This window comes from Theobroma umbraticum, unplaced genomic scaffold (genome assembly GCF_002168275.2).
Source record: "Theobroma umbraticum cultivar Fairchild unplaced genomic scaffold, ASM216827v3 scaffold_146.0, whole genome shotgun sequence".
NCBI classification, from domain to species: Eukaryota; Viridiplantae; Streptophyta; class Magnoliopsida; order Malvales; family Malvaceae; genus Theobroma; species Theobroma umbraticum.
Window position 1 is genome coordinate 4,277,600 of NW_018397265.1, and position 20,168 is coordinate 4,297,767.

The window sequence follows — 20,168 nt, forward strand, 5'->3', positions numbered from 1 at the left end:
TATGGCTTATAAATTGGAGTTTCCTCTAGGTACTAAGCTTCATCTTGTGTTCCATGTCTCTTGTCTAAAAAGTTTTCATGAGGGGGACAATCTAGTGGCTGCTACACTCCTTATGGGTCTTCCAGTAGCACCCATGCCAGTACCTTTGGCTTTTCTTGACCGTCAAGTCAATCGAAACATTCCAAAGGTCTTGATTCATTAGCAAGAAACTTCTCCAGCAGAGGCATCTTGGGAGACTGTTTCATCTATGAAGAAGCACTTCCCACACTTCATGCTTGAGGACAAGCGCGTTTTGAAGGAAGGGAGTAATGTTAGCACATTAGATAATCCCTTAGTTTACAAGCAATTTACACATGGAAAGTATAGGCTAAATCAATATATTTGATTGATTGTTGGCATTTTATTAACAGTTTCATTGTGGTTCCTATTTATTCTTAGTGGTAGTTTTCCATTTCTTGTTGTTGAAGGTTGTGTCTCCACCCTATTTTATTGTTAGTGGTAGTTTTCTATTTCATGATTTTGGAGGTTGTGTCTACACCTTTCCACTTTCTTGCTTTAAGGGTGGTTGTTCCGACAAGCTGTAGTTAAAAAGGCGGTAAAGTTAATAAAAGAGAGTTGTTCAGAATCTATTCAAGTTTTAAGTACTTAAAACTCAAGAGATCTGCAAGTTCTCTCTAACGGGCAAGCACTATAAACATAGGTCGAAAAAAGAAACCTTCCACCCAAGCACCTAGCGTACCTCAAACTAATCCAAACCCTTCCACACACCGTCTCATAACTCGATCCATTTCAAGGGACCATATTAGTATCACAAAAAGTTACGGTTAATGTTGGTTAGATTGGACCTAATAAAAATGCAAAGTGATTCAATTTGAAATGAAGGGGACATATTTTATTTATATTGTATAGAATATGTATTCAGAAGCTAGATTAATCTGGAGAGCCACTTGAGCTGAGTAATAAAATGTTCGAACTTGGCCTGCCTTGTTGCTCGAGTAGCTCAATGGTGAGCAAGTCAAGCTCATGTATACATTAAGCTGAGCTACTTAGGCTCACAAGTACCTCGACCTGTCTATTTTGCTACCACCTGAGCTTGACTTTGGTCTGATCTATCTAAGAAACCATGATTAAATTCTCAATGCAGTGTCCGAACCATATACTCGTACTAGTTGTGTCATGTCAAAACTAGTATATCACCTTAAGCTGTCGAGTCGATGTTAGAGATCGAGAGGCTGTCCAAGTGGAAAAGCACTGTGTTATTTTTCTTTTTTTTCACTTTACATTACTGAAAAAGTAACTGACAATGATTTTTATGCTTATCAATGAGACAATGCCCAATACACATTGTTAAGTCACTGATATTTAAGCAAGATTTTATAGGATACCTGGTAAAAGGAAATGTATTTTAATTCTATAATAGAAGACATGTGCAGACTAATCTAGTCTCTTATAGCTAGAACTAGCTACATGCTTGTGTTTTGTGTGAGTTTAATACTTTAACTAATTTTTTGAAATTAAAAAGATCATAAATTAAGTAAAATTATTTATTCACTCATCATAGAATGACAAACATTTATGAGAAAATATGCGATTATCTGTCAAAAGAATAGTTAAAGAAAATAAGAGAGCATAAGAGAAGGCTAAATGAAAGATTATTTTTATTTACAATTTCTAGATATAATTGAGAGGAGTTGATAAATGACTACAACACTGAGGGTGAAACATGAAATGTTAATCGGAAGACAAAACAGACACCTCCTAAGAGTTTGTTTAAGTGTGTGTGTGTACATATATATATATATATATATGTATGTATGTACTAATTTAATAACAAAATCATCTTTTTAACTATAATATTATACATTCAATTGAACTAGTTGAATGGGAAACTGAGCCTCCGCCACTTAAGTGTGAAATGGTAATTGCATATGTTTTTATAATTTGGTTGTCACTATAGTTTTCTTATCTAATTGTCTTGAGAGAGTTTATTTTGCCCTTGGAACCTAAGACTTGGTATGATGGTAATGATAGTAACAAAGAGCGTGCACTTGTGGAGGAATTGGCTTCACTCAAAGCATCTAGCAAAAGCTGTCCTTCATCTGATGGTATTGGTTCTTTTTCCATTTATGACTTCCTAATTGAAAGAGATTATTGGTGGATGTGTTTTAAAAACTTATAGGTTTCATTTATTCTTTATGTGATTATATCTTCCAGGGATGCATGAAGTTAGTGAATCAAAAGAGCGTGCTTCAAGCAAAAGGGTTGACAGTGTTGCATCTTTGTGGAACTCGATTAAGGCCTTCTTGGGGTATATTTTACTGGCAGTTCTGTAATATATAATTGCTTCTGAATTCTTAGATCTTCCAAAATAGAGCCTAAGAAATCCATGCCTGAGTCTGTTTACGTTTTTTGGCATTCATTCTATTATATTTTAGATTAATTTGATCATTAGGGTTTTCAGAATTTAAATTGAAGCATAAAATGTCAGGGCATCTTGGAACTGAAAAGGCTACTTATGTTCTTTAAATTAGATTAGGTGCATTAAGTTATTAAGCACTGGTATGGTCTGAATATTCATCATTGAATATCTAGTGCGAGATATCAGATGTGCAACTTCTGTGTTTGCAGTGGACCAAATTCAGATGCATGCTTTTGAATTCTTTAAATTAGTATGTCGGGGTATCTTGGAGCTGAAAAGGCTACTTATCTTCTTTAAATTAGATACGGTGCATGAAGTTTTTAAGCACTGGTATGGTCTGAATATTCATTATTCAATATCTAATGTGAGATATCAGATGTGAAACTTCTGTGTTTGCAGCGAATTCAGATGTCTGCTTTTGAATTCTTCGAGACAGTATTTGCTTAAATGCAAGAAATATAAATTGTTTTGAATTCAATGCCCATTATCTATGATTCTATGTTCTCATTATGTCAAATTTCTTAGCTTTTTCCCCTTCTAAAACAGGTCTATTCTTGTTGCTCATCCACCTCTTTGATTTGCCTAAAAACTTGCAGGCGAAGACACTCCCGAGAAAGGTTTGCATCAATTACTGCAGTCTCATCAGGATCACCGTGGTCTCGCGACAAGCCAGATTCTGTATTAACAGTTTCATATTTTGCCATTTTCTTATATACCTGTATCTTTACCTGTACTCGTATGATCAAAAATGACTTGCAGTTGAGACGAAGGAACACTCATCATAGAAAACTGAAAGAGCACTAAGACGAAATCTCTAGACATGAGTTGTTAGAGGAATCCAACAGGTTCAAAACTTGTATTAGACATGCTACCATTGATCTCGTATAAATCACAGGTTCATATAAATGCCAAATCTGCGTTTTCAGATTAGGGTTTGGCTTTCCTTCATCTTATGTCCAGATTCGGGTTCATTCCGGAAGCTAAGCCATTCTAGTTTGAAATCTATAAGTAATTTGATTCAAGATAAATAAGTAAATTTTAACAAATAAGTCCACAGGTATTCGGAGGTCAAATCCAGAGGCAATGAAGATCAATGGAAGACAATTTCCTAGGGCTGATGGTTTCTTCTGTTGACCTCCAAACTATTGTACATCCAGGTCCCATTTTATTCTTTCCAACCACTCGAAAATATTTAAAGTATTTTTTAAGTTTCAAAGGAGGCCTCGGATTTGATTCCAATTTATTTATTTTAATCTGATTCAAAATAGTTAGGTAAATTGTAACAAATAAGTCCATAGTAAGAAGTCAAATCAAGAAGCAATACGAAAGATGAAACAATCCGTAATAGGGCATAATGCAATTTCGTAGAATGGAGGTTGTTTCTGTTGACCTCCAAATTATTTTTACGTCCACATTCGTTTTTACTTCTTTCGATTACTTGAAAATACCGAAAATATTTTTTCACTTTCTAAATTGACTTTCTGATTTAATTTCAATTTATTTAGGTATAATATTTAAAAAAAAAACTCTTAAAATAAAAATATAAAGACAAATTTTATATTTTTGTTATATTTACTTAAGTCTTTATATTTTTATTTTAAGTTAAATATACGTTTAAATTTTTATTTTGAGTCAAACAATTCCTTGTGACTAATAATTAGTTTAGTTAAAATGTCATTTATCTTTTTATGTCGCATAAAGTTGATGTAGTTGTTAGCATATCATAATTAATGATAATATTGTATATTAACATATCATAATTGATAATGATGTGATATATTAATTTGACATGATTTTTTTATTTTTCACATCAATGCCATTAGAGTCTTATGTAGATATAAAATGATAAGAAACATTTCAATTAATAACAATTAATCAATCACTGATTATAAAAATTTAATAAAAATATAAAAATTTAATTAAATCTAATAAAATAATAAAAACTTACTTAAATATTTTTTTAACCGTTTAAGAATTTATTTAAATATTATATCATTTATTTTTCTCCAAAATACTTTAAAAGTCTAAGTTTTTGTAAAAGCAAAAGAGGCCAAAAGCCCATGCCAGGCCCGAAATATTCATTTCATTCTTAAAAAATGAAATTTTACAAGGGGCTGTGGCCGGTTTCGGTTAAGTCTTTAGCTTCATTTCGCAAATTTGACGGGAGCAGGTTCGAAAGCTGAATACTTGACATCCTGAGTGGCTGTGTTCGCTTGAGAGAAAGAGAGACGCCGCCGCCGCCATGCCTACTGTCAGCGTAGGGAGGGATCGTCTTTTCGCGGCCCTGGGCAGATCTTACAGTGAGTTTCTAATTAAAAAGCCTCTTTTTTCTTTTTATTTACTTAAGAAATATCTTTTGGATTTTTGAAGTAACTAACCGAAATAATACATTTCTCAGCTCAAGAAGAGTTTGAAGATCTATGTTTCAATTTTGGAATTGAACTTGACGATGTGGTGAGTTGTTTCTTGCGCTTTGGTCTTTGGGGAAAGCATAGATAGGCCTGAATTTTGATGGAATATTATTGTTGTGAATCAGACAACGGAGAAAGCAATAATTTTGAAAGAGAAGAACTTGAAGGACGAAAATCTTAGTCTTGATGATGAAGTCATTTACAAGATTGAAGTTCCCGCTAACAGGTTTTCACTGCTTATCTTTACAAAATTTGATGTTGCTTCACATTTTTGTTTTGATAGAATTCACTAATATCACCAATTTAGTATTGTTAGGGAAAATTTATTTTATCCCCTTTTGGCATAAAAATCTGGGTTACTCCTTAATAGTAATTTGGTTGCCTTCTTGAATTTTGCTCATATGTTTACTTAATCTCACTAAAAAATTATAGGTCTAGTAACTGTTGCGATTTGTTTGCAAGCCAGCTTTAAGTTGGAGTTCATCTAGTTGCGCTGACTTGAAAATTGGGGAGAATTACTTGGAGGAAGAGAGCATATTTCAATTTTAATTTTGCTTGAAACTTGATAATTCAGGTAAATGAGACAAGGAAATAGTGATGAAGGTTTTGTTTGATTCCTGGCAGGTACGATTTGCTTTGCTTGGAAGGGCTTGCACAAGCCCTTCGCATTTTCAATGGACAGGAAGGGATAACTAGATACACAGTTGCAAACATTAGTAAGGAATCAATGCTCAAAATTCATGTCAAAAGAGAGGTAACTGATTGAAAAATCAGCTTTGGGTATTGCCATTATTTTGGAGTTTATTGATAACTTCATAATTCTCCCTTGGCTTGCAGACATCTCTAATCCGGCCATTTGTTGTTTGTGCGGTTTTGAGGGGCATAACTTTTGATGAGGCAATCTATAACAGTTTTATTGATCTCCAAGATAAACTGCACCAAAATATCTGCAGGTAACAAACATTGTCTAACTAGTAGCTCTGCTTTCTACTTTCTGTATAGCCTTCATTTCTTTGGTTTTCCTACTTGTGATTGGTTTTGCACCTGGAAAATAAACTAGTATGAACTGTAAAAAGAAATATCAATGATTTCTTTTGATCTCTGATAGCAACGTGATGACCAGGGGGAGGAGAAACAAGATGAATATTTGTGCACATATTATAGTATAATGCACAAAGTATCTAGTTTTTTCATCATTATATAGAACTTTAAGTAAACCTCTATGTAGAACAATTTTAGCAGTATTTCTCGCAAGAATCAATGAGAACTTATGTGCCAGTTATTTTAGGTCCAGCGATGGCTGCACTCAGCTGTTGAAATGGGTGTCTTGGGACTTGTGCATCCTTTTATAATAGTTTTGGTACAAAAATTGATCTCCCCATCCAAATTGAGGGTAGGATTCTTGCTCCTGATGTTTACAGGAAGTTAAAGTGAATTTGATTCCCACTTTGCTCTTGAAATGTGTTGGGCATAGCTTCAATAAAATCTGTGTTTTATCACGGTAATTCAAATTGGTAAGTTATGTAAACAAATTATATTGCCAAAAAGGAAGTGCCAACAATAAGGAATGACTGCTAAATCTTTAGTTTGCCATCTTAACTAGTTTACGATGACCTTAATTTTTTATTTTCAGATATTTTCTTTCATTTCCACTTCTTGAGTGCTAATTCTTGAAAACTTTCTAAAGCATTAAATTATTGTTGTACAGAGATTTCGTGAATTTTTTTAAATTTTTTTTAAGTTGTAATGCTTACATTCAATTTGTGGGTTTTAGGAAAAGAAGCCTAGTCGCTATTGGAACTCATGACTTGGATAGATTACAAGGGCCTTTTACATATGAGGTGAGCTTCCTAATAATTATTTTATTGATAGTTTTTTCTATTAATTTTTTATGCATTATTGAAATGGTGGTTATTGTAATAAGTACATAAAGATGCTTTAGATCCTTTGTTGAAGGTCAATCGTTGGGGGTAAAAGGAAGGTTGCAGCCTAAGGCTGATACCTTGGGCTCTGTTGTTGTTTCGGTCAAATAGCAGCCTAGGCAATGCACGAGAGCTTCTTTTCATTTGGCTTATTTTCTTGGGCTGGTAGTGGTTTATTTCTTAGTTATTTGATTATTTTGTGTCAACCAAGTCGTGGATTGTCGAGTTGGTGTTGAATGTTAGTAATGATTATTCTTTGTCAATTGACAGTGTAATTGTCACAATTTGTATAGTTTGCTGAATTCTCTTTAGTTCTTTTTTACCCTTCTTTTCCCCACCCCTTTAAAGTATCTATAGATAAGATCGTTGTTGAGCCCATATAAAAACTTGTTTTTCTCTTTTAAGATCCCATAATTATCCTTGTCAACTTCTCACAATCATATTCATAACTTGTAAGCAATAACCTAAATTTGTTGGTTTCTTTCAGGCATTGCCACCTCCAAAGATAAATTTTGTGCCACTGAAACAGGTAAATTTGTCACTTTTTGGAATTATACTATTTACAATATACATATTAACTAAAAACATATTGCTATCTTGCTAGTTTGAGATCCATTTGATCTAGTCATGAGGAACTTAGCTTGTATTAGAGAGAGCTAATGATTAGTTTTTTGCATTAATCTACTATATTTTGTCAACCTTCAGCTGTCTTCAATTGGCAATTTAGGACTAAATGCTCAAGTTGATCTTGCTTATGCCTACATACTTGAGAGAAAGTTAGATTTCTACATTGAAATTTTTTGTTTATGTAGAAAGTTTATTTTCCATCTTTTGTTTGAGATAATAGAGTTCACTATTAGAACTTGCTTTGTTTGCAACCAAGAGCTAGTTCTCGTAAGTAAATATTACACAAATAGGAGCCGAATTCTTTCTTTCCCTTCTCTTGTTTGCTTGTTTGTTTCTTTTTTGTTATTGGTGCATATAGATGTGGCAATTGCGGGTCAGATCATGCCAGGTTTAGATTCGAGGCACATCGAGTCAATGAAAATTCAGATCATTTTGAGTTTGGATCATCTTAAGTTCAGTTATTTCAAGTTTAGATCGGGTTCAATTCTTGACTTTTAAAGTCAAGTTCGGGAGGTTCATTTAGGTCGAGTCAAATTGTATGGATCTTAATTAATTAAGTTATTCAAAGTCATATTTCGTCAACTTCTTGTTGTGGCATACCTTTAATTTTGATATGATAATTTGTTTTAAACAAACCTTAGATCATGTAACGAGACAAAGAGAAGTAATTCAAAATTAATTTTCTAAAGTTGTGCTTGATAAGCTGTTGAAAATGAAAATTTCGGATGATTTATTTCTTTGAATGTGATTCATAACTCAATTTAGAAACTACTAAAATCAAAGATTTTGAGCGTAAAACGTGTTTTAAATTTGAAGTAGATAAAATTTTAAAACTACTTAATGTATTCAGTCATTATTTAAGGAAATTTGGTTATTTCATTACATTAACCTTATATTATTTTCTTTTTAAGTATAAATTGTTCCTTTTTAACTTTTACTAATGTAAAATACATTGAAAATAAATCAATAAAACATCTATTTAGTATTTAAATTTAAGTAGAATACCAAACGATTTTTACAGTAAAAATTCAACTTAGAATTCAGTACTTAATATTTTAGTAGGAATTTTTCCAGTTTATCAAACAACATCTATTTGGAATTATTTTATATAAGATAATAACAAATCCACCCCCCCCCCCCCCCCCCCCCCCCCAAAAAAAAAAAAGGGTCATTAATGATTTCTGGTTGATTGCTATTTAATATTCATCTTTATTGTACTGATTATTCTAGTTTATGGATCACTTTTTGCTTTTAAAATTATTTTTGATCTATTCTAATTATTATTTTATTGTTTTATTATTTTTTAAGAATGAAAATAAGAAGGAAAAATGGAAATGCAATTGTTCTATTATGTATAATGGTAAAATTGATTTTAATTTATAATAATAGAAAGAATGTGTTATTTTTTTCTCTTTTTAATCAAAAGATGGATCTTGCAATATAGAAAAGTTATATAGTAGTCAAAAATAGAACAGTGAAAAAAAGAAATTTTATATTTTTATCATCTCTTAAAATTATTCATAGGTAAATAGTTTGTGTTATATTTATTATTTTTTATCAAATCAATATTTAAAAGAGAAAAATAAAATTATATTAAATTTAAGCTCAGTTGTTTCGGGTTATGAACATGGGTTTGGGTTGATTTGGTTTTGCATCAATTCAGGTACGGATTGGGCCGGTTAGGTTGTTGTTTTGTCAAATTGGGTTGGCTAAGATTGGGTAAGTTGGGCAGGTCTTGAGTTCAGATCAACTTTAGGTTCATATAAGTTAATTATGACCTCTAAACTCATTTAATTTTATTTTAAACAATGGAATTAATGGAATGTAGACGAAAATGTAATGCCATATTTTCTATCTTTAATACTAATAGTGTCTTCTGATCACTTGTTTTCAATTGTGTTACTCTTTTAGAACAGTCCTAATAAAGTATTACAGGTTGAATCTTAATTTTTGTCTCTTAATTATTTTTTCATTTTTTCTTTAGTTTATTCTTCTATGTAATATAGAGTAATCCAAACATAGCTATGCTATGTAACCTTAAAGCTACTTTGATGCTCATCTTGTGCTATTTGTGTTGTTATTGCATTAGTTAGTATGTCAATACTTTTGCTGAAGGTTTTGTTTAATGCAGTGGTAGCTTAATTTACAGACTTAACTACGTTAGATCCTTCTTTATTTTGTTTAATCTCTTAAGTAGAATGATCATTGTTGAGTTATGCTTACAAATTGGGATCCAGGAGGAAAGGGCCTTGCTTTTTAACGTTTTAATTTTTACATCAAGTAACCACCTCAAGACTTGAACCTGTACTCTTGTCCTTGTACATGTTACTTTAGGTTAAGACCTTGATTGCTGCAACAGCTAATGATCCCTTCTAAGTTTTCATGTATATGTATATTTTAAATTTAGGAAATATTTTTGGAAATTAGTGCCTTGGGTTCTTGGGTGTTAATGCTTAGATGTTATAGGAACAAGGAGTTAGGCTTTACTTCTTACCATTTCTTTGTTTATAATCAACTCCTCTATTCCTCTTCTTGTTAGCCATCTGCACACTTTTACTCATTGGAAAAACTTTTCTTAGTTGTCTGGGCTGAAACTGATGTCCTGGAATTGATTATTTAATTTAGGTGAAGAACTTCAGAGCTGATGAGCTGATGGAATTTTACAAGGTAAATCTTTCATGTGGAGCTTATTTGTTGTGTGTACCTGTGAAGTTGCTTTATTTAGCAATCATTATGTTGGCGTTTCTGTCTGTACCCCTTGCACTTCTATCTCCTAGTTTTAGATAGGATTGGACTACTTTTGTTGCACTGAAGATTTATACTAATATATGTTCTGCTATGAAATATCTAACAGTCAGATTTAAAATTGAAGAAGTTCTTGCACATTATTGAGAAGTCGAAAGTGTTCCCTGTTATATATGACCGCAACAGGTAAAGTTTGTTGGTAATACCTATCTGATTATTAAGGGTTTGTTTTTAATGTTTCTGACAGCAATCAGTTTAACATTAAATTAAAGCTATTTGACTTTCTACCCCTACTTTTGATGCCTTCAATGTTCGTTTATACTGTAAATCTTGTTAGGTTTAAAGATATTGAATATTGCTCTCAGCTGGATGAATTTTCTGTTTTTCTTTCTTTACACAGAACTGTTTTGTCCTTACCACCAATTATTAATAGCGCACACTCAGCAATCACTTTGAAGACAAAAAATGTCTTGATTGAATGCACGGCCACTGATTTAACGAAGGCCAAAATTGTTTTAAATACAATGGTAAGGAGTTGAGTGCTGATTGTAGTAGGCTGGTATGTTTCTGTCCTCACCTGTATGTAGGTAATGGTGAGAATAATTTCTCTTTCTTTTTTAGGTAACGGCATTTTCAGCATATTGTGAGAGGAAATTTGAGGTGGAACCAGTTGAAGTGATATCCTTTGATGGAAACTCAAGTGTTTATCCTGATTTATCAGAGTATAATATGGAAGTCCCACTATCTTATATTACTGGTTCAATTGGAGTCCCCCTGGAGGTGGATGAGGTATTTCTTCCATTTTCATTTTCTCACTTTCTTCTTTGTTATTTGTTATGGCATCATATAGTGAAAATAATTGAATTCCACTTGTGATGGTGTGATTGTTTTTGTTTTGACCTTCTTACATGTTGTAAACTGGTCAAATTTTGTCTGAATTTGTTCTGCAAACTGCTCATTTAATATTGCTATTCCTCTAGTGATGTAGGACAGCTAGGTGATTAGGATTTATGGAAATTTCCTGAATTCCTGAGAAATACAGGGAAAATTGAATGGAGTAAATAAACGGAAAAAGTACTTGTAGAATGATAGTTGCTTGTATAATGTTATAAGGTTTTGAGGATAGTGAGAGAACAATGTATCTTCAAGGGTGCTTTTGGATTGCTGTCATGGATTAGAGTGTGGCATGGTAACTATGGTCTCAGATCTTTAGATTATGTCTGTACTCATGATTATGGTCTCAATTATTTTTTTTAAGTATCTAGATTGAGTTTAAATTTTAATTAAATTAGTAAACTGACTCTCCTATTTTTCTCTCTTTACTCTCTTTTGAATGTTGTATGTTAAGAAACTGAGTTTTCTCGTATTTTAATTCTCCACTCTGTTATAACTTCTAGTGGATTGCACTCAAAAGTAAAAACTATATAAATATTTATTCATTTTTACCACACACATACCGCACACCATATAAGCTAGTATTTTTGTAATCCATCTGTGTGTATGTGAGCATGCGTTAAGTGGGGGTGGGGGTTTTTGGCAAGAGGAGCATTGAGATGAGGTTACATCAGTCTGATATGGTCATGGTCATTGTCTTCAATGATCATGTATGTCTGCTTTGTTTTGATGGCACCATTGGTGACATTGGCTTTCTATTGCTGTCATTAAGTTAATGATAGTAACCCCATAACTGTACCTGTATTTGTTTCAGCTTTTGTTGTTACTGCAGTATAGCTACTGCTCTTATGTTTTTCCGTTGTCTTAACTAAACAGGTCACTAGTCTATTAAAGCGAATGCAATTGCGTGCTGAACAAGCTGGATTGGGTGACAACAATATCAGTGTGTCTGTACCTCCAACCAGAAGTGATATTCTTCACCCATGTGATGTTATGGAGGTAATGGTAGTGATGGAATAGTATTTAGCTGACATATCTTGTAGTGAAAGGTTGTTGGGCTCATACCTTGTGCATAATGTTGACATGGCACTTTATTCTTTTTCAGGATGTTGCAATTGCTTATGGCTACAATAATATTCCAAGGAGAAAGCTTTCGTCTTTGAAGCCACTTCCCTTAAACCAGCTCAGTGATCTTGTCAGATATGAGGTGCCTATATACACACTTGCATATGCATAATAATTGAGCTTTGTGCTGCTTCTTGCAACTAGTAGTTCTTTTTATCTGGTCTGTAGATTTTCTTCGCCATTGTCAAATTTGTCTGATAGCGCTGATTGAATTTCCTTTTAGATTGCAATGAACGGTTTTTCGGAGGTGTTGACATGGATTTTATGTTCTAAGAAAGAGAATTTTGAAATGTTAAACCGAAAGGATGACAAATCAACTGCAGCGATTATTGGAAACCCTCGCTCCTCTGATTTTGAGGTTTGTATTTCCCTGTCAGATGACATGTATTATGTATGAGAATATTTTAACATTCCAGTTTTCTGTGGTTCATTATTGATGTGTCTGCACTGGGGATGTGTTTTTGACTGCTGGAGAACGAGTATTAGCTTTACAATTCTATTTCAACCGTAAATGTTGAGACTCTTTGAAATATCATGCATGGCCTTATATGTGGCAATCAAATTGATAATTGGCATGATTGATATTTCAAAATCAAACAGCCATTTGAGGGGAGCTCTTCTGAATGCTCTCAAGAGATAAGCAATAAACATATGGTGCATTTGAAGGATGACAAAAAAAAAGAATTTCCTTTTCTCTTTTTTTACTCGAAAGAATTTACTAGAACTATTTCTGGTAAAAGAACACATGAAGATTTCCTTCTGTTTGCACAGGTGGTCCGTACAAGTCTCATGCCTGGCATGTTGAAGACCGTTGGACATAACAAAGACCATCCAAAGCCCATAAAGGTACATCTTTGGTTTTAAAATTGTTCATGGAGGAAAAGCTTGCTGAATATAGTTGTAGAATTTTACATGCAGTTGACACTGTTGATGGATTGGATGAACACATGGTTGATAAATTTTGATTTATTTTGAAATTTAGTAGGAGGAATTGTTATTGTTGGTTGATATTCTAGTTTCCAGGTCCTGGTAGCATATAAATACTACAGAAAGGAGCATAATACCTCCTTCCAAATAGTTAAAAGTGTGGCTGTTCTTTGTTCTTGATGTGGGGAGAGAATAATCATGTCTTATGCAAGAAGGATTAGTTTCGCAGGTGAAGCACTGAAGTTTAGGTGATTTATACTTCGTTGAATTATGGCACCTTCTGTGATGCAGGGTTGTTTTAACCATATTGCATTGCACATCTTATGTTGGAAGATGGTGCCTTCTCCTAATGAAATGTCCTTCGACTATTATTGTGCTGGAAACATTTAATGTATTCCCTGGTTTAGTTAGTATATGGGGGACATATTTCTTGGTCATTCTTAAGTTACTTGTTAGAGAAACCCTTATGTGATGGACTGGCCCAGTCTAATCGCTTTCCGCAACTGGTTTGGTAGGTGATGTGCTGCAGTTTAGGCAATTCAAACTTTGTCAAACTATGGCACCTTCTGTGAACAGGAGGTGTTTTAACTATTTTGCTTTCATCATCTTTTGTTGGAAGATGGTGCCTTGTCTCAATGGAACTCCTTTGAGTATTATTGTGCCGGAAACATTTATTGTATTCCCTAGTTTAGTTGATTGTGGGAGACATTTGTTACTGTCATTCTTCTAGTATTAGTTAGAGAAACCCCTATTTGATGGACTGCCCCAGTCTAATCCCTCCCCCCAAGGTGTTCACAAACACAAGAATGCAGAAATATTCCTGTCCTGTTCTTTTACTATTATTTTGGTGTTTTTCTACTCAAATTTGATTTTATTTATCTTATGGAGTAAATGCTCAATGCTTCTTTTATTTCTCACCCATTTGTTTGGAAACTTTGACATTTATTGCTTTATTTCTAGATTTTTGAAGTGGGCGATGTAGTACTTTTGGATGAGAAGAAAGATGTCGGTGCATCAAACCGTCGCCTACTTGCTGCACTATATTGTGGTGCTAACTCAGGTTTTGAGGTACAATTTGCTCACTGTATGCTCTTCATAATTACTTTTTTGGCTTTCCAGTGAGTGGTTATTATATTTGACTCCATATACTGCATTAGTTAAAACTTCAATTTTCAGTTCTTGTTCCAATTCTGAATTTCTCAAATATTGCCAAATGTTTCTGCGCGGTCTTTGGTTAAGAAGTCACCACCATATCCATCCAGAAAAAACAGGAAAAATGGAAAAAGAAAAGTGAGCAAGGAACTTTAAAAATGAAGCCTTTGCTGAACTTAGTCTGGGCATAGATATGGACATTGGTGGTGGAGCATGAAGCGTGGATGTAGACTTGCATGAAATGATGTTGGCAGGGCAAATTTAAGAAGTAGGTGAGGGTAAAAACTGGCTTCTAAGTTGTTTACTGCCTTTAAGTAGCACTTGGCTTATGGTGTTATTTAGAAAGAGAGGATTAAATTATTGGGCAACGGGTGGAATTCGTTAAGTGAACTATTGGTTAAAATCTGCACTGCAGGCAATGCCCAAAACAGTGAAATACAAATTCTGTTAATGCTGATCAATTAAAGTCTGAGAGTCCAATGTGGTGATCTTGCCTTTTATTCCATTCCCTTGCTTTTTGGTTGAAAGTAAATTGATTAAGAGGACGAGGATTGAAACTTTGTTAAGATTGGAATCCACTTCGTTCCAATCTCCTCCATCGGTGGAGTTTGAGGGGAAAAATGAAAAAAGTAATGAGAGTTTGGAGAGATACAAAGGGGATAAGTTATGCCTTAAAAATCCTCAAATTTTTTTTTTTCAGAAGAGGAATCCTCTTCATCCCGATGCCCTCTGTTTGGGGGAGTTTGAGGGGGAAAAAAAAGCAATGAGAGTTTGGAGAGATACAAATGGGATAGGTTATGCCCTCAAAATCCTCTATCCCACCCTTAAAAAGTTTCCAAATGAGAAAGGGAGTCCTCTACTCTCTTTTGTTCTCTACCTGCTTTACTTCTCTTCCCCTTTTACTTCTTTGGAAATCAAAACAGGATAAAGTTCCATGTAAGCGATAATCTACTGCATGGTTAGGCAGTGGGTTCTGGTCCAACTGGTGTAACTGAACAGGTCAATTATGCTAATGTCAGCATTACATAGTAGTTCATAGGCCAAATAAAATTTTTATTACATGCTATATTAGAACTCCTATATTTCTTCATGACTTATAGTGGTTACAGCTATCTGCCATGATTTAGCTATTCACTAACAATTAAAAATTTCCTAATGTTAGGGTATTCAGAGCACCACAATTGGCTTCCATATTTTTTTGGTTCTACTCTCCATCCCCTTCTAAGTTCCTATCTTGCAAACTTCAATCAGCTTCTCGCCTTCTTCCTTCCATGGCAATATCTAAGCTAGCAATGGTCACTAAGAATTCAACCAGCATTGAATCATCACCGCATGAGGCTAGAGATTACAGTTTCCTATTTTTCTTCCCCTTTTTCCTTCTCCTGTCTCTATGATGAAATAGATTATAAATCTGAGGCCTTTCTCTTTACGCACATTCATCCAATTTATTTAAGGTTTCATAGATTTGGTATGTCATGCTTCTAGACACTGAACAATCTTGTTTTCCTTTGAAATGGTCAGAGTAACTTTTCTGGTTCAGCCTGATTGGGTCATCCAACTTGGAGAAGTTGACAGTTGGGGTCAAACTGATTTGACCAGCCAGTTTGGTCCAGCTTTTAAAGCACTGGTTAATTGTGCGCAATGTTTGAAGTTGAATGTTATTGCATGACATAATACATTATGTGAGATTTCACTATATATTATTGTTTAATATCGAAAGCTGACAAATTGTATGGATAGTCAAGTCAAAAAAGGAAAAATTGATTATAATCTTGGGATGAGGAGTATCTTGTTCTGTGATCCAAATTATTATTATTTACTTGTGTGTTTGTTCCTCCTGCTTTGATAGAATCTAATAATATGACTTCTTGTCTACAGCTGATTCATAGCCTAGTGGACAGAATTATGGAAGTAATTGGGACTCCTTTTGTTGAAGCTGGAGATAATACAGGATACTATATAGAGCTTTCTGATGTGAGTCTCTAGTTCTCTGGTCTCTATTTTCTTTGTTGCATGAGAGAGACAGAGAGAGAGAGAATACAAGGAAAAAGACGTGTTCTTCAACTTGTTTCTTAAAGCACCTATTGTTTGCTCATGTTGTACTCACGACACTTATGTTTTTTGAAGGAACCTGAATTTCTATTGGGTAGGCAAGCCAAAATAATTTACAAAGGACGGTGCATTGGCATTTTTGGTATTGTGCACCCTGAGGTATTGTTCTCCATTCTGGGATAATGTGCATTCTCTTGATTTTTGTTTATTTGTTTTATCAACAAGCTTCATGCAGCAACCTTTCTGGATGCAATAGACATAAAATCCTCAGTTCTGTGTTTTGGAATCCATTGGCAAAAGGTTTTGAATATATGTATTGTCTGTTACTGTTGCAGCTTAAGAGGTGTTTTTCTCTCATTTTTATTTTTTTTGTTGGATACAAGAATTTTTTTTTTAAATTATCTTAATCAATACAATTTTTTGACAGTGAAGAGGATCCCATTGGAGATTTTTTTTCCTGTTAGATTTTGGTTAAAAATGACCTACATTTCAGCTAGTCATTTTCTTAAGTTTTCCTTTGTTTTATGTTGATTGTTCAAAAGTGTTGAATTTTTAATATAATGTCAAACACAAGAACTTATAGGATCGAATTTTGTGGTGTTTTATTCATAGGTTGCATTACTCTTATCAGTTATCTAACATTCACTCAACTTTAGTTCCTGAACCTCTAATTGTACCCTCTGTTTCTAATTTAGTGTTTGCTTTTTAAATTACTCATTTTTTTTTTGAGCAATTGCACAAAGATTTAGGTATGAGTATTTTGTCTCTTTACAACTTTTACTCTTTTAAGTTTCATAAAGCTAGTGAGATCCCCCTAAGTTAGTATTTCAATGAAAGCAACATTAGCAAAATGTTTTTTATTTTTTTGGATAGTGAATATTATTTTGAAACACCCTAAAATAGTAAGATGGACATTCGATTTGAAATAAAGGTAGCAATAACCTGATAACTTTTTTGGGTATTGGAAAGATTGTTGAAAGCTCACTTGTAATTTTGTAGCAAATTTTGTGTTGAAATCCTGCATTTCCATTCACCATGCCTTTGTTGTAGATTTCTCATGTTTGGAACTCCATGTGGTAAACTAAAGAAATTTTGGCCAAAAAAAACTAGAGATTAAATTTAGGAAAAGAGTTTATCAAGGGTGTTGGGCGCTGGCTTTTAAGTACAGAATGTCTACCCTCTTCTTTTTGTTGAGTCCATTTAAATATCTATAATTTTGGTGGTAATTGGAGCAACCTTGCTGAAATAGTGAGCATACATAAATCAGCGAATTAAAATTACTGATTTGAAATCTGACATTTTCCTTTTTAAAGTTTCCAAACATATCAAACCATGGAATTGAAATGAATTAATTTAAAGTTTTGAAAATTCATTTGTTTAGGCTAAACAACTAACCTCAAACTTCAAGAATAAGGCCAGCTGGCTTAGCTGGTATATTTTTGCTGCTTGTGCCGAGACTTGGGATTAAATGTTTGCATTCCTCAAGGTTTGGGGGCTTAAGGGAAGGGGAGGACAACAATCTTGTTTTGTAGCCCATCCTAGGACTAAAATTCCAAGTTTATGTAGATAAACAGAAGTCAAGCTAATGAGACTGATACTTCTCTTTTGTGCATTTGTTCTAAATGTTTTGCCAAGTTATCAGTGTATACTCAGCTCCCATGTAATTTATGAGGGACTTTGTAGAAACCTTTTCTTTTTCTCATTTTCATTCTTTTGAAAATCTCTAATTTGAAATTCTTACTTTAGCAGGTTGCTCTCCCTGGTTTCTTTATATTTTTCTCACATATTATGGTTCAGATTCCGTTACTGCATCAGGATCAAAATTACATGACTTGAAAATCTGAGGGTTGTGGTGAGTAATACTTAATATATCTAATCATATTTTTGATATGGTCTTCAGGTGTTGAACAATTTTGATATTCCGGATCCATGCTCCTTCGTGGAACTTGACATGGAGAGCTTTTTGTAGGATTTTTTCCATGACAGCAGATGTAAGTTTGTTCCACCCTTTTGTGTGTGTGTGTGTGTTTCAGTCATTCTACCATATTCAAAGCTCAAATGTTTTCCTCTACTTAGGTTTTTGCAGTTTTTATGATGAAATATTCTGATTTATTTTCTCATTACAGGCTTTATTTTCTATATAGGAATTCTTTGTTTATTTATTTATTTTTCTTTGCAGTTTTAATAATTTATGTTGTGTTCACATAGGTTAGAGCTATCTTGCATATTGAACAAACAGGAACATCAGTAGTGGCACTTTACCTCGATACTGGTTTACTTTGGAGTTACAATGTTTGCTTCAGATTTGAGAAGTGCTGATGGAAAGGAATTTGTTGATCCATTTGCGGGCATGGCAGTCAGACCTGATCTGGCTAAGTTTAGAGTGCAGTCTATTAAGAATTTCAATGTTAGTTGGCTCTGAGGCCTAGGTTGCTCTAATGTTGACTGCGTTATGACTGTTACTTCAAGGCAGATGCAATTTTTGCGATGCAGATTTTTTGTTTTCTTTTTAAACATATCGTGTAGACAGACATTCATCATTAGTCAGTCGAAATCAAGCATTAGATCTGATTTTTATCATGATCGAATTTGATTATAATTTATCAAAGCTGTCGGATTTAAACTGTTTTTTTTTCTTTTTTAATATGGAGAATGTGATTTGAACCTTTCTTTTTAAGTAAGAAGACTATGAACGAACTAATGAGTAAAATGTTGGGGTGTTATTTCTGATTTAGACTGTTTAGCATGCACTGCTTTCAAATTTCCAAAGAGGGTTCTGAAGAAATAAATGCAGCAATGGGTAAGTTTTGGTGTGAAGGCTGGGTTCGAGATTACATCTGCAATGGATGTTGGAGGCTGGGAATTCAAAGATTTGGTTCTTCCCAATTGTGTGGAAAAGCTTTGAAAGGTGTTCATTTTTATTTGTTCAATGCAGTCAATTCTATTTGTTGGAAGTTGAAATGGGAGGCTCGTGTATTGAACCAAACCAAAACCTGTCAAAATCTTTCACGTCCAGCTCTAGGGACCTTATAAAACGATGACCAAGATAAGAGGGGGATGTGATCATTTGACAGAAAAACCAAAGAGAAAACAGGAGAGATGGCAAGGAGCAAGGATGACATCAAGTACGCAACAGCACAGGCAAAGGTATCATTTCCAGGGCCACCCATCTGCCTGATTCTGCTGCTCAGTCTCAATCTAACACTGGAGCAGCTACCCCTGCTCATTCTCCCTCCGCCGAATCTACCCCTTCCTCTGCACGACGATATTCAGTTCCAGAGCTTCTTTGTACTTTCGTTTTCCTTGGTTTTAAATTCATCGTAATTAATCAAGCATTAAACATAAGGGTTTATTTGATTTTAAGATAAAAAGTAAAATAATTTAATTGAATGTAATAAAAAATTAAAAATTTATTTAAATTTTTTACAATAATTCGGGAATTATTTCAAGCATTATGTCTTTTTACTATTAAGAATAGATGGTATTTTTTTTTAAAAAAAAAAACAGACTAGAGACAAATAGGTGTTTTAATTCTGAGATTAGAAAAAGAAGACATATGTTGGTAATTGTATTCCTCGGTAGTAAAGTAATAGATCCTTTCTAGAGCAATATACAGCAAATTATATTCCACGAGTTGATTAGGCTGTTAGAAGGGTTTTGAGCAGTGAGGTCATCCATGGCTATGTGAAAAGTGAAGACAGACAATGCAGGTGGAACCCAAGTTATGACCCCTTGGGCCTTTTGGTTTAATTTCTATAATTAAGTCCCAAGTACACAAATTTAGAAAACTTTGGAAACTTCAAATGGAGGAAGGAATCAACACTTTTTTATGTCAAAATAAATAAAAGGAAACAGACTTCACATGAGTGAAGTTGAACAATGCATAGTGATTGA

The 20,168-nt window shown here is 33.7% G+C and overlaps 2 protein-coding genes across 3 annotated transcripts in view; both read left to right on the forward strand.

Moving 5' to 3' along the window:
* The window catches only part of LOC110422564 (Molecular chaperone Hsp40/DnaJ family protein), a 21,989-nt gene extending 18,640 nt beyond the window's left edge, over positions 1–3,349 (forward strand). Inside the window, exons 9-11 of the mRNA XM_021436530.2 lie at positions 2,032–2,105; positions 2,215–2,308; positions 3,016–3,349. Of these exons, the coding sequence (XP_021292205.1) occupies positions 2,032–2,105; positions 2,215–2,308; positions 3,016–3,223 (376 nt within the window). The 3' untranslated portion in view covers positions 3,224–3,349. The remainder of the gene's footprint in view (positions 1–2,031; positions 2,106–2,214; positions 2,309–3,015) is intronic.
* Positions 3,350–4,548: 1,199 nt separating this feature from the next.
* Positions 4,549–18,854, forward strand: LOC110422498 (tRNA synthetase beta subunit family protein). 2 transcript variants are annotated; one of them, XM_021436443.2, is made up of 20 exons: positions 4,549–4,719; positions 4,818–4,873; positions 4,956–5,056; positions 5,455–5,584; positions 5,668–5,783; positions 6,605–6,671; positions 7,240–7,281; positions 10,005–10,046; positions 10,234–10,310; positions 10,525–10,651; positions 10,746–10,913; positions 11,895–12,017; positions 12,124–12,225; positions 12,367–12,501; positions 12,915–12,989; positions 14,031–14,138; positions 16,101–16,196; positions 16,350–16,433; positions 18,175–18,265; positions 18,483–18,854. In XM_021436443.2, exons 1-19 carry the CDS (start codon positions 4,662–4,664, stop codon positions 18,241–18,243), a joined length of 1,776 nt encoding a protein of 591 aa, XP_021292118.1. In that variant the 5' UTR covers positions 4,549–4,661; the 3' UTR covers positions 18,244–18,265; positions 18,483–18,854. The 2 variants fall into 2 exon arrangements, with proteins under 2 accessions (XP_021292118.1, XP_021292119.1); XM_021436444.2 differs by having other exon boundaries at positions 18,488–18,854.
* The last annotated feature ends 1,314 nt before the right edge of the window (positions 18,855–20,168 follow it).

Excerpts from the sequence above, each read along its gene's own strand:
- LOC110422498 (XM_021436443.2), top strand. The coding sequence starts at position 4,662 with ATGCCTACTGTCAGCGTAGGGAGGGATCGTCTTTTCGCGGCCCTGGGC. Across the intron at positions 4,720-4,817 it reads GGCCCTGGGCAGATCTTACA|CTCAAGAAGAGTTTGAAGAT; the intron begins GTGAGTTTCTAA and ends TACATTTCTCAG. Across the intron at positions 5,585-5,667 it reads AAATTCATGTCAAAAGAGAG|ACATCTCTAATCCGGCCATT; the intron begins GTAACTGATTGA and ends CTTGGCTTGCAG.